This window comes from Lepisma saccharinum, chromosome 21 (genome assembly GCF_977018435.1).
Source record: "Lepisma saccharinum chromosome 21, izLepSacc3.1, whole genome shotgun sequence".
Lineage (NCBI taxonomy): Eukaryota > Metazoa > Arthropoda > Insecta > Zygentoma > Lepismatidae > Lepisma > Lepisma saccharinum.
In genome coordinates, this window is record NC_139249.1 from 48,688,720 (window position 1) to 48,703,455 (window position 14,736).

The 14,736-nt window shown below is 34.8% G+C and overlaps 1 protein-coding gene across 1 annotated transcript in view; it reads left to right on the forward strand.

Moving 5' to 3' along the window:
• LOC146004168 (uncharacterized) overlaps positions 1-4,259 on the forward strand; it is a 60,817-nt gene extending 56,558 nt beyond the window's left edge. Inside the window, exons 3-4 of the mRNA XM_083142835.1 lie at positions 2,089-2,312; positions 4,254-4,259. Of these exons, the coding sequence (XP_082998961.1) occupies positions 2,089-2,312; positions 4,254-4,259 (230 nt within the window). The remainder of the gene's footprint in view (positions 1-2,088; positions 2,313-4,253) is intronic.
• Positions 4,260-14,736: the final 10,477 nt, after the last annotated feature.

The following is a 14,736-nucleotide window of genomic DNA, read 5'->3' on the forward strand; positions in this document are numbered from 1 at the left end:
TGAACCCAGGACCCTTTGATTACAAGGTGAAACATTGGAAGATTTTGGGAAATACAAGTAGCTTTACGTAAATTGTACTAACGAAAGGGACAAACTTGATAATTAATTTAGTCAGGCGAAACTATAACAAACATGGGGAACATTTGAAATAGAATGCTCTCACTTTGTGTGTATCAATTGAACTTATTGCCTTGTAACCAACAACCCATGAATTGGATTTCCAGTGTCCAGTTATTTAAGTGTTTTTTAAATATAGTGCCGATTAATGTAGTTGTACAAAACTTTGTTTCATTCTTTTTTGATAAGGAAAAAAATAGCTCAAACATTTATGCTGTCAGTAGTTTTTACCATATTTAGCCACCCCTTTTGAGAGGGGTGAGTGCCCCTCCCACTAAATCTGCCAATTGGAAGTGGAAGGCTCTTTTTTGAAACGTTAAATGTGTGACATATTGAAAATGCACTGTTAGATTTGAATGTCAAAAACAGTAAAAATTTAGTGACTTTCAAAAAAGTGAAGTTGCCCTCCAATGTATCTCACATATGAACATTGATATAAATGCAACAACTCTTTACTAGTAAAAAAAAATCAATATTTCATTCATTTAGAAAGAACGATGTGATTTTGCTGCAAAATGAAATTTAGTTCTACACTCCTGCAGGTAGCAGAAGAATAGTGTTGGGATTTCGTATTCACACACATGTGTCAAGTCATAGTTGATACTTATTTTAATTTTTTTGTGTGAATTCACATTGCTTTCTCTTACCTACTACTTGGTTAATTTTGGAAAGTTGGTACCAGGTCTAGACATCATCATACACAGTTAAAAAACTTTATACTTTCAATACAAAGTTTCTACCATAACTGTTGTAGGCCTTTGCTGTAACATTTGTTCTTTGCTAAAATTAAATATTTTACTTGAAATATTTAAGAAGGAATGTTAGATTAAGTTTATTATTAGTTCGTTAAAAGTGATTACATTGTGCTGGCCAATCCTGAAATTACAATGCCAATTTCAGGAAACTTTTCAAGGAGTTCTGGATTCTATCAGGCACAAAGTGGTTTGAATCACACTTTAAACTGTAGATTCAGTCCCGATTAACTTATCTGTGCATAAAGTGGACTTACACAAACAGCTCAACCAATGCAAAGTTAGTACAATTTCATGCAAAATATTTTATTACATATTATATGGTGGTTTGCAATTCTTATTGTTCAGCCATCCCATATAAAATGCAGTTAAATGAGAAGAGAATTTTAAATCAATCACCTGGTTTGGGATTAGAATAATGCATATATGACAAACAAGATGTTCTTATAGTAGCCAATAAAGTGCTCTTGTAGGCTGTGATTGCATTTTTTAAATACAAATCTTGATTCTCTTCAAATTTTGTAAGGATGCTACAGACTGTCAGGCAAACACACTTCCATGAGGAATTGAAGGACTTGTGTAGTAAGACTAAGTAGTGTTTAGATTATAATCTATTGTGAAAGGAAAGGACAAAAGTTGAATGATAATAATCAAATCAATTACAATTTAAAACGTTCAATATCCCTTTGGATTGTATAGAGATGTGCTTTAACTGTCTCTTTTATTTATCATAATGGATCAAAAGGGAATTGTTGAGGACAGACAGAGTGTGATATGCAATAATACTATAACCAGTCATAATATTGATATAATATCAACTGATTCAAAACGTCAAGAAATGAATTTATGGACACTTCACACAAAGTAAATGGACTGAATAAAAGAAAGAACAATACAACACAAAATGAAATGGGTAACAAAAGTTCTAGGATGGAACACACTTCCAATCATGAAGACAAAATATACCAGTATGACATAGGTGACAACGAACCCTATTTAGTGATAATAGAAAGTAGAAACCAACAGTTAGGCAATTTGCATCCAGTTAAAGTTGGATATATGTTGATGGATAATAATGTGAAAGTAAAGTATGTAGATCGAAGTGGACGAAATAGAGTTCGAACATTATTCAACACGTCACAAGAAGCTAATAACTTTGTGAAAAATAAAGTGTTATTAGACAAGTTAGGAGTAAATGCCAGAATTCCTAAATCTTTAGTGGAGAAGGAAGGCCTTGTATTTGGAATACCCACAGAGTCTGAAATGCAGTATTTGGAAAGCAGTATAGAAATCCCAGTGCTGGTGACCAAGATGAAAAGAATGAAGAAGAAAAGATGGCGGAATGATGGGTCATTTAAGCTTGAACCTACTCAAGTCTTATGTGTGACTTTTAAGGGAACAGTTTCACCACAATACATAGCAGTTGGAAAACAAATAGTTGAGGTAGTGCCACGTGTGAAACCAGTGTTGCAATGTAATAGATGTTTCAGATTTGCCCACACAGGTCAACAGTGCAAGGGTAAAAAATTGTGTTATAAATGTGGCCAAGATTATCACGAAGGAAACTGCAAAATGAGTGAAACATGTATAAATTGCAAAGGAGGTCATAACGCTTGAAACAAAATGTGCTCAAGATATCAGGATGAAAAGCAAATTCAAATTATTATGGCCGAGAAAAACATCTCATATTATGAAGCAAAAGTTATGGTGACAGGAAATAATTCAAGAAATATATCATGTGAACAAAAAATTAAATTATTTCGGGATCAATTTCAACATGAAACTGTTCGAAGAAACGGATTGGAATTCCCTCCCATCAAAAAGAGTTATGTGAATGAGAAGAATACACCAACAAGTGATAGTTGCAAGGAGGGGAGAGAGAGTTATTGTGTGAGTTCTGTAACTCAAATGGCGGAACAAAAGATAATATCGAAAGGGAATAATGGTCAAAAAATGAGAGTACAATACAGCAAAGTTGTTACGTCAGCTCCAAAGAAGATTATGAAGACGGCTACAAGATGTATTGTACAACTCCCACGGGAAAACAAAAAGGATGTGAATGTAGATTCTTCATCCTCATCAGACACAGAAAAAGAACAAATAAAATACAAATATCCAGTATATTTGAGAGAATCCCCTTTTAGTAAGCAAGAACAAAATATGGACAATATAAATTGCAGAAGATATTCAGATCGTAAATCAGTTTCTTGTAGACAAAAGGAAATATACCAGTCATTGTTGGACCTTTTACCAGATATGATTGAATCAGTTCGTGATTTAAATGATTCCAGGAAGAAACAGAAGATCTTAATTTCAATGCAACAAATTATAGGAAAGATAATTGCAATATTATCAGAAAGCTAAACTTGTAAAAGAGGAAAAATAGGTATGTCTTTTATAGTGCAATGGAATATAAATTCATTTACAGCTAGAAGATTAGAAGTATTACAAATTATAGATAAGCATCATCCAGGTATATTGAGTTTGTCCGTATTTCGTGGTAGACAGCATCAATATTATAAAATACCTCATTACAAGTTAATATCTAATTTACATACTAAAGATACAAGAGGTGTAGGTTTATATATACATGAAAGTATAAAATAGAAGATAGTAACATTACCAGAATCATTAGGGTTGATAAAATTATTTAATGTGGAATTAATAGCAGTGAAAATTAAGATGAACACATTAAAGTGTACAATAGTATCAATTTATATTCCATCGAGTTATAAATCTCAACATATTAAAGTAACACACTTTAATGAATTATTATATTATGTCCAGGACAATGTCATTATCACAGGTGATATGAATGCTCATCATGAAGCATGGGGTTGTAACTATAGAGCAGGCGCAGCTCGTGCATAATTTTCCTGGGGGTTCACCAAAATTAAGCAAAGTGGACTTATCTAAATCTTTTGAGATACTGCACGCTTTGGTTCGTAGAGATAGTACTGGGAAAATTATCAAATTTTGGCCGGTAGATTACTGACAAAGTTAATTTGCTCTATGTTCAAATAACAGTGACAGCACCAAGGAGTGTGTGTGTAGGGGGCGATCATTTTAATTTAAGATTTTCGTATGGTATTGTATTTAATCTCAGAATTCAGAAAATATTCTCGCCTCAATTTTGTCTCTTCCACTCTTGCCAACTCTTTTCTGGTCCCACCACTGTCAAATAGACTATATTATTGGAACTGGATCCTGACCCTACAGTTAAACATACAAATCTCTGCCTGCTAAAATGAGCATCTATCAGTAATCGAACCCAATACCCCTCGATTACAAGATAATTCTTACATAACTTTTCGAAAGTATATCGCTAAATCAAAGCTATTCGATTCTATTCTATGCAATATGTTTCTTTCTTGCGATGAACAGAATTAAACAAGAATCAAAGCGCACAAGAAATATTAAAACAAAATATATTGTTCACCTACTTGCATTACTGTTCATGTTTGTAGAGAAAGTCCATTCTCCTCTCCTTTCTTCTTGCAAATTTATCAATAACAGCCTCGTTGAAGTCTTGGATGCTACCGATGAACTCCTTTTCTATCGAAAGCATGGCCAAAGCTGTTAACCTCTCTTCTGTCATTGTGCTCCGGAGAAAAGTCTTCACACGTTTAAGGGTGGAGAAACAGCGTTCAGCCTCTGCGGTTGTCATAGGAATGGTCACTAATATTCTTAATAACTTAATACACTGACTGAAAGTTGTATATAAATTGTTCCTCATCATGAACTGTAGTAGTGCTAAAGCTCCCGACACCTCCCGAAAGTCTTGACGCACGTAAAGGATTTCCAGTTCTGTTCGAATTTTGTTTTGTTCAATAAAGGGGTAAGCCTCTAGAGTTTTTTGAAGGAACACATGTGGAAATTTCTTTTCGTAACTGGCAAATTGATCTGAGAGAAAAAGATTTGCTGCAAGAAGATGGTTGGTAAACTGAAAGCGTTCCTTTGTGTGACTGATTATAACGTCGCAAACTTCTTTTGCAGCAACACTCTTTGATATGTTCGATTCCCGACACCTTCGCTTTGCTGATTGTGAAAATACCTGGGATGATTCTTCAATTCTCTTAATATGTACGTCTCTTACTTTCTGAATTGCCAATTCGAACCCCAGCATTGCATCTTTAAGCTGTATAGGATCTATATTTCGGTTCTGTAATTGCTCATATAATATATCGACATGGGGCATTATGAGGTAGAATACTGACAACCAAAACTGAAAAGTTTCATTTTCTAGTTTTAAGCGAAGACCTCTTGCCTGAGCTATGGTGGAAGTTTGACGAGTAGTTCTTTCAATTTTCTCAAGACACTCAATTAAAGATTCCTTGTTTTCTTGCACAACCTGGACTGTTCTAGATTTAAAGTTCCATCTTGTATTTGAAACACGTGGTACTTTTTTCCCAACAATTTCGTTTAAAACTGCAGTTCTTTGTGAGGAATGTGAGAAAAAAGTGGGAATTTCGCTCAGATCAGCAAAAAACACTCGTACATCTGTATTTTGGCTGGTTGCTTGTGCCAAAATTAAATTTAAAACATGAGCATAACAATGTATGTAATGCGCGTATTGAAAATCTTCCCTGAGTAAAGTCTGAACACCTGAGTGGCGACCACTCATGACATTCGCACCATCATAACTTTGCGAAATAACTTTATTCGGGTCCCCAACGATTTGCATTAAAGCTTCTCTGAGGCATGCCGATAGAGCTTTAGCATCATGGTTGGGGGGAGTGAAAAAGCCCCAAAACCGTTCGACTGGGTTTCCATTGGGCAAAACATACCTCAAAACAAGAACCAATTGAAAAATTGATGAAATGTCTGTTGTTTCATCAGCAATTACCGATACGAAGTCTGCACTCGCTATTTCATCTTTTATCTTTTCGTGGCAAATTTCAAGCATGCATGATAGCAAATCATTTTGAATGTCCTTTGACGTGCCCTTAAAAACAGTTGCTTTTGATAAGTGGTCCCTGAGGGCAACGTCAAGTTCAGAACTGAAATCAAGGAGGCCACGAAAAACTCTAGGATTTTGTGACTCACTTGTTTCATCATGCCCCCTGAGCGCTAATTCAAACACCCCACAAAATTTTACACAGTCAACTATTTTTGACAGAATGTACCTGTTTTTACGAACCTGATCATTATGTCTCTGAATATTAAGTCTGTACGCGTTGTCGAGTTGCTGTCGTATGTCTTGCTTCCCCAGAAGATTGAGCTCTAACTCAGAATTCATGTGAGTCTTGGAAATTTTGTGTTTCTTGATTTTTTGGGACAAGTGACAGAGGTCAACAACTCCTGTTTTTGTCCATGATACTTCGCCATCCACACTAAATAATAAACAAGGGAAACAGAATAACCTGTTAGTTTCACTGCACCCACAAATCCATTCATTTCTTGAATATACATCCATGTTAAATTTCCTTATGATTTCCTTGTCCTTACTTTTCGATCGTTGGGTAATGTCCAAGGGGGGCGTCGGCCGACCAACACGCTTCACCTCCAGTTTCCTTTCAAGGGAGAGTGACGAAAATTTTGTTTCCGTTAGGCTTTTCACCGTAACATTAGCCATTTCAATAAACTTATTTCTAACTTCTCACACAACAACAACTACACTCCTTCCAATACACAATCCACCCACTCCACTCAACGTATCACCACGCCAAATATATTTCAATCACCAGCCACGCACTTCAAAACAAACTAACAAGTATGGAGACAATGACACGTAACAAAGTCAATCGCGCGTCCCCTCGAACACCCTCTCGCGCTAGAGTATAACTGATCGCACGAAACTCAAACAACTTTTTGGTCGTCTTCTGACGTAAGTGCGAAATGCCTTCAATGTTGGGTTAGGTTTGAATAAATAGGAAATACTACATTTTTGGTCAAGCACGGTAAAGCCCCGAAAATTGCAGTGTATATATTCTAAGACAACTAAACCTAAAAACCCTAACATGTCAACGGAAGTATTTAGTCTGACGTAAGAAGACCAAAAGGTTGTTTAAGTCTTGTCCGATAAGCGACCCCTCGCCCTTGCGCTATTTTTGACTTTTCGGCTCCTTCCACCTGAAGTGTTTCCATCTTAAAGAAGAAAACTCTGAATGTGTAGGCAAGTTGTTTTCTATCATATTTATCTTATTTGTCCCATCATCTTTACATCTAGCTTTCGTTCGGTTTTACCTCTACATTTGTATTACACCCTCTTCATTAATCTAATAAGTATTGTAAAATATAAATAATACAAAGAGAATGCCAAATGAATTCAAATTGAAACACACAATGCAACACTGGAAGAGAGAAGAATGTGGTTCACTCCAGCTCGCTGGTGATACAACGAACTGCGCATGTCCGTTTTGACGAGACTGCCTTCCCCCAATCTCAGACTGCATGTATTTTCGCCATATGTACGCGTTGAGCTTCTGCTAGCCGTCCTAAGCTTTTAGCATGGTAGGGGTTGCCTTGCGGAGGTTCAGCGGAGACCTTGCACGAAACGGAACTAGAGGGGAGCTGAGTGGCTCTGGCCCGCGGTTTCTCCTTCTCACCAACAGAATTTGCCAATCTATGGTTATGAACATCTCAGTTATTGTTTATTTTGTATATTACTGGGGGTTCACTGCACATTTGCGCTATATAGATAACCGCGCCTGCTATAGAGATGCATTAGGATGTAGTATTTTGGAGTGGGTTGATGATCGATCATTACATTTCATAAACGATGGGTCAGCTACTCATTATTCATGGAATGGTAAATCACCAACAGCCATAGATTTAACTATTGTGTCAAATAATATAATAAATAAATTGTTTTGGGAAGTAGATTTTGTGAATAGGGGTAGTGATTATTACACTGTTAAATGATGCACACTCAGTACCTAAAATATATTCATTACCAATTAGAAGGTGGCAGGTTAAAAACATCGATTGGGAATTATATTCTGTAATTTTGGACTCTTATATCTCAATGGACGGTATTAAACAGGAACAAAATATAATGTGTCAACGTTATTTACAATTAATAACGTATGCAATGGATATTGTAGCTAAACAGAATAAAATTAATAAAAAAAGCAACTTTCCTACTATAAGTTGGTGGAATGATGAGTGTCAAGATGCAAAAGGAGAAAGAATAAGATTGTTTGAAATATTTGCTGAACAACCTTTGCCAAATAATTGGATAAATTTAAAAGAAGTAATAGCTAAAGCAAAACGTATATTTAAAAAAGCAAAAAGGCAAGCATGGAAAGAATTCTGTGAATCATTATCACCATCTGTTAAAACAAACACAATTTGGAAAAAAATAAATTATCTTAGGAAAGGACACAAGACTAGAGTTTCATCTATAACAACAATTTGGCAAGAAAATTTTGAAAGCAAGTTTACACCTTGTTATGTAAGAAATAAAAGACCCGAGATTATAAATAACATAAATTCCAGTGATGAATTTTATTCGGAAATAACATTGCAAGAATTAAGAGAAACCCTAAATAATATAAAATCAACTGCCCCAGGATATGATGGAATAACATAGGAAATGATAGGATATCAATCGGATAATGCATTAAATGCACTTGTAAATATTTATAATAATATTCTGAGAAGTGGAAATGTACTACAAAACTGGAAAACACATGTGACATTACCTATACTTAAACCAAATAAAGATTCAAAGGAAGCTGAATAATATCGACCTATTACGTTGCTCCTACAATTGAAAAGATATTTGAAAGATTATTACTAAAAAGATTAGAGTGGTATTTTGAGAAAGAACAGTATTTTTATCCATATCAGTTTGGTTTTAGGATAAACAAGGGTTGTATTGATGCATTAGCAACATTAACATTGCATGTTCAAAATGCAATGTATAAGAAACAATATACGTTTGCTCACTTTATAGATATACAAGGTGCATATGATAGCGTTGATCCTCATATATTAATTGATATGTTAAATCAGACATATACTCCGAAAATAATTATGAAGATAATATGGGATTTGATGATAAATAGGAAGATATTGTTTTGGTTTCAGGATACACTTAGTGGGCCCCGTACCACTTCACAAGGATTACCTCAGGGAAGCCCACTCAGTCCATTATTATTTAATATATATATGAGAGGAATATTTCAATTTCATAATTCTACAATAAACATAATTCAGTATGCAGACGATTTGTGTATATTAGGATCATTTTGTAATCCATATGAAAATAGAAAATAATTTTTATGAAGTGAAATGTTGGCTGGAGGGAATGAACTTTATCATATCACAGAACAAGTCAGCAGCTGTATGTTTTAATAACAAAAGTGAACATAAATTTCCAAATACGTTGACACAAATTGCTGGTATTCCATTTCAAAATAAAATAAAATATTTAGGAATTACTTTTGATAGAAAATTGATGTGGATGGATCATATAAGGTATTTACAAGCTAAAGGTGAAAACATTTTCAGCATGCTGAAGATTTTAGCAAATACTAATTGGGGTGCTCACCCAAGAATAATACTGTTATTTTACAAGAACTTTTTTAGGCCTAAGTTAGAATATGGATGCAGCATATATGGAAATGCTACAGAAAGAATTCTATGCAAGATAGAGAGTTTAGAAAGGAAAGTCTTGAGGAGATCATTGGGACTCATGAATTCAGCTCCAAATGTTGGAGTTTAATTAGAATCCATAGAGAAACCTTTTAAGTATAGATGCAAATGGATTACAAATAAATTTGTTTTCAAGTGCTGGGAAACACAAGAACACCCAGTAAATAAACTTATGCAAGACCAATGGATTTTATATCAAGAGAACAAAATAAAGGGACAATATTCAACTTTCCTAGAATGTAAAATAGAATTTCAAGATTTATTTTCAACAATACTAATGTATAGCAAACATCCAATTTATGAAATTTCGTATGACCAAATACCAGTAAGAAATGTTTCATTTACAAGTTATACAAATATTCAATCATATTTACAAAATTGGGAAAATTATAGATTCATATACACATATGCATCAAAAAATAAAAAGAAGTAGGATGTGCTTTAATGACTCTTCTAATGGAAATATTAAAAAGTTTAGACTACCTGGAGAGTGTTCTATTTTCTCGGCAGAAGCATATGGAATATATTGATGTACATTAATAACATTCCAGAAAAAATATACTAATATTAACAAATGCTAAAAGTGTTTTATACAGTGTACAATCGTCATATAAAAAGTTGTATAAGGCATCAGCATTGGTGCTTTACATAATAAGATATTATATGATAAGTTAACTACAGAGGGAAGGATAATTCATTTTGCATATATACCAGCAAATTCAGGGTTCCATTATAATGAAGTGGCAGATAAAAATGCTAAAGAAGCAAGAATAATGGATCACAGAACGAATATATTATTATCATATACAGATTTGTTACCAAGAGTTAAAAACAAAATTCAACAAGATTGGGAAATATGGATCAAACAAAAATTTACATATATGGGTCATTCATATAAAAATGTACTAAATTTAAACAATAAGACTCCGTGGTTTTATACAATTAATATACCGAGAAAGTTTTTAGTTAATACTAAGATTGAGATCAGGTCACATACGTTTAAATCACCATTTATATAAAATTAATGTAGTTAATTCACCTATGTGCAAGTGCAATCTAGACCAGGAAGATGCTAATCATGTTATATTTCAATGTCCACTTTATACCACTCAAAGGGAGATGTTATTCAAAAATTTAATAAAGAAAGGAATACCTCTCCCAACTTCTTTATCCTCTTTAATATCGTCACCAGATGCAACAATTGTATTTACTATTTTTAGATTTTTCATGATATTAATATAGAAATATGAAAATTGTAAATATTCAAAATTTGTAATTGATATAGACACCAGATATAACAATTGTATTTATAACCAATTTTAGATTTTGCATGATATGATGTATATGAAAACTGTATATACAGGGTGACTGGTAATTCGATGTATTCCCTGAAAGGGGTTAAAGTAGAGACAATTTGCAATAAATTTGACCATATGATACCCCGTCCGAAAATTAGTAGTTTTCGAGATAATCGAATTTCAATTGCTTTTGAAAAAAAATGACAATTTTCCACATAAAAAGATGAATTGAGAAAAAACTGCTCATTGTATGGAACTTATTTCAGTGTTTTCTGATAGCTAACAAATAAGTGGTTCGTTTTAAAAAAAAGTTTTTCCCAAATAACAATCACATGTAAGTAACGGGTGGGTCTAAACTTACAAGTGATGATAAAAAAATGCACTCTTAGTTTACTTGGCAATGTATTAATAACAAAAATGGTATGACACGAAGCGTACAAATTACTTAAATTACTTCCTTGTGACATCTGCTATCCAAAAAGGTACAAATGTTGCTAACATTTACATATGTGTACAAGAAATAATACTTCATTCATCTTCATGTGAATGGAATCAATGAACAATACAATTAAAGAACATTACACGTCTTGCTCAAAGTGGGCACCTCCGTTACGAATGCAGGCACGCAGGTTTTTACGGGTCATTTAGTCTCTTAACTCGTGATGTGATGGTGGCCTTGACGTGTTGACCAGCTGTTAAGATCCTCTCCCTGAGTTATTCTTGCGAGTTTACCGGTGTCTTGTCATGTGGCTCCAAATGTAAAAGTCGCAAGGTGACAAATCGGGGGATCGAGCCGGCCAGGGAATCGGTCCGCCTCGGCCAATCCATTTCTTTGGGTAATTTTCATCCAGCCACTGTCGCACGCCCAGGCAGAAGTATGGATGGGCGTAATCAACAATAATTTCATCGAGCCATTTTTCCTGCCCCAAATCTTAAATGGCATCACTTATGAACATTTTTTGCGGAACGGGATGGCAATGTTGTTGGAGGATGTGCCTCTAGCTACAAAACGTGACATGATTTATCAGCATGATGACTGCCCAGCTTGATCCCCCGATTGATTTGACGCCTTGCGACTTTTACATTTGGAGCCACATGACAAGGCACCGGTAAACTCGCAAGAAGAGCTCAGGGAGAGGATCTTAACAGCTGGTCAACACGTCAAGGCCACCATCACATCACGAGTTAAGAGACCAAATGACACGTAAAAACCTGCGTGCCTGCATTCGTAACGGAGGTGCCCACTTTGAGCAAGACGTGTAATGTTCTTTAATTGTATTGTTCATTGATTCCATTCACATGAAGATGAATGAAGTATTATTTCTTGTACACAAATGTAAATGTTAGCAACAATTGTACCTTGTTGGATAGCAGATGTCACAGGAAAGTAATTTAAGTAATTTGTACGCTTCGTGTCATACCATTTTTGTTATTAATACATTGCCAAGTAAACTAAGAGTGCATTTTTTTATCATCATTTATCAGCACTAACCTGTGTTATAAGAGTACGGTTTTAATTTTAGTAGCTTAGTGGTTGTATGTGCTGTTGATTTTGACACGATCATCTCCTGTGAAACACAGCGTAGAGGTTTGTTTGGAGAATGTTCTAACGCTGCACCAATTTCATCGAGTTTTGCTTCGGTTAGAATCCGTCGTTTTTGCTTAGGTGTTTTAAAATTTAACTATCCAGTTTATCATAATTTAAGGACAAGATGTCTAACCGTATCTCTATGTGGAGGTGAAACGCCTGGGAATTTCTGTACAAATTGACTACACATGTCTCGACACGAGTCTGTTTTCACGTAAGTGTCATACATAAAAATTCTTTGTTCTAACGTGAACCTTGCGGCTGGCATTCCAATCGTCTCACTGACACAACGCACATACACACTGCAATAACACAAACAAGTAACGGCAAGTAACCAAGAATAACACTCTTGCACACAGTACGGAATTAACATGCTCCTCGTTTACATCTGCTCACCACTATATTCTCAGCTCTGTTTTCATCTAGTCGCAAAGGAACAAAAAAATCGAGCTCGGAGATTTCAGATTGCAAGGAAGCTCATGAAAACCATTGACTTTTAACGGTTTCATCTGCAGCGTAATCTTGATACAGTGTTGCACATTTGAAACCTCCAAACGATCCCCATCGACACAAAACTCTTTCAAGGATATAAACTTAAGCAGGACGTTACTGGTCAAAACTATGATTAAAATGTTTTATTATCTGTGGCTCTTAACATCGTTTCTAAAGCGTATTTATTTGTCTATATAAGGGCAGAGCTTGGATGAATTACAGAAGAACTTTTGCATGTTATAACACAGGTTAGTGCTCGTTTTGCAATATTTGTATAAATGTCTGCATATGTCCATAAAAATAAGTGGGCATTACAGGCCGCAAATGTTGGCATCTCCGTTAGCGCCAACCGCCACGCTTCTCCCGATCTTGCGGCTGAAGATTGAAATGAACGCACGGTAAATATATAAGGAGTGATTCTCTTAAGTATTCAATTAATTCATTCTAATTATTTTAATATTTATTTTATACAAAATTTGAAATACAAAATGAAATTATTCTTGTCTTTAAAAACACAATTTTTGAACCTTTTCAACAACCAACAACAAACTGTTAAATTTCTTCATGAACATTGGGCCTCTTTCTAACGGGTTTTGAAAAAGCCTGAAATGGTATGTTTACTAGACATTTATACTTGGAACAAATACACAAAACGTATTAACCTCAAAACTAGCCTTCACGTCACAACTCGCATTAAATAAATTCATGAGCACGACTTGGTGATTCCTTGAAAGCAGCTGAAATTTTTGGTCCAGTGTGAGAAAGAACAAGTAGGTGGAAAATAAACCATTTATCAACAATGGGAAAAAAAAACTCACATTAAGCTGTAGGCCAGATTTCTAGAATAAAAAAAACTGGACATACAGATTAGCTATATAGACATGGATTAAGTTACATTTATTTTTTATAACATTTTTAAACATTACAAAATCAATTGCTGTTTAAAGCATTTTTAGTTAATCCCTGATTTTTAAAATTTTGACAAAATATAGTACTATTTTAGTGAACTCTTGGCATCCTTTAAGAGGACCTTTTTTGTTATTAATTTCTTGTTGTATAAAATGATTTTGAAATTTGAATTCATTATTTCTTTAGCTAAATAACAGAGAAATGGGTGTCCCAAGAACATTTTCTGGGATACCGGGACATTTCTTTAAAAAAGTGGACAATCCCGTTATGCAGGACATCTGGCAACCCTACTGTAGGCAATTATCGAAAACCACAAACAGACCACTTGAAGAAACAAAAGTAGAAAAAATTCATAACAACTATGCTGACAAAAGAAAAAGAAAAGGCCAATGATCTTTATAGAGGCTGTATGGGAAGTATGTCTGATATATCATCATCCCTTTCAGTGCTTGCCTTTTGCATACAACATCAGGACATAACCTAACATTCGGCGCTCAATATGGCGACATGACATAATATGACACTCTAAGGGTTAAGGTTTTCAGTTGAACAATAAGCAGCCCCTCGTGCCCCCCTGGCACCACCCCTGAATCTAAGACACACTAGTTGGAACTCATTGTGATACATGTACATGTGTGACCTCACACATAAAAGAACACAAATCCACCAAGAACTGCCCGGAAGTTGAAGGAAAAGGAGAGTGGGGGGGGGGGGGGTTGCAATATAATCCACGAGTAGAGCTTCTGGTCCTCTACACATCAAAGTTAGTGATTTTTATGCCTAATGAAACATGTTGGTTAAAAACCCCAGGAACAATTCTGGTTAGTGATTATTCCATGTTTCATTTGCATGGAACATATTAATTTGACATACAAATGCATAACAACTTTGTACTGATTGTGTAATGCTGTAATTAGTCTGATAGAGGTTCATGAACCAGGTTTTGAATAGTTTTCACTTTTAGACCCTGCTGGAAATT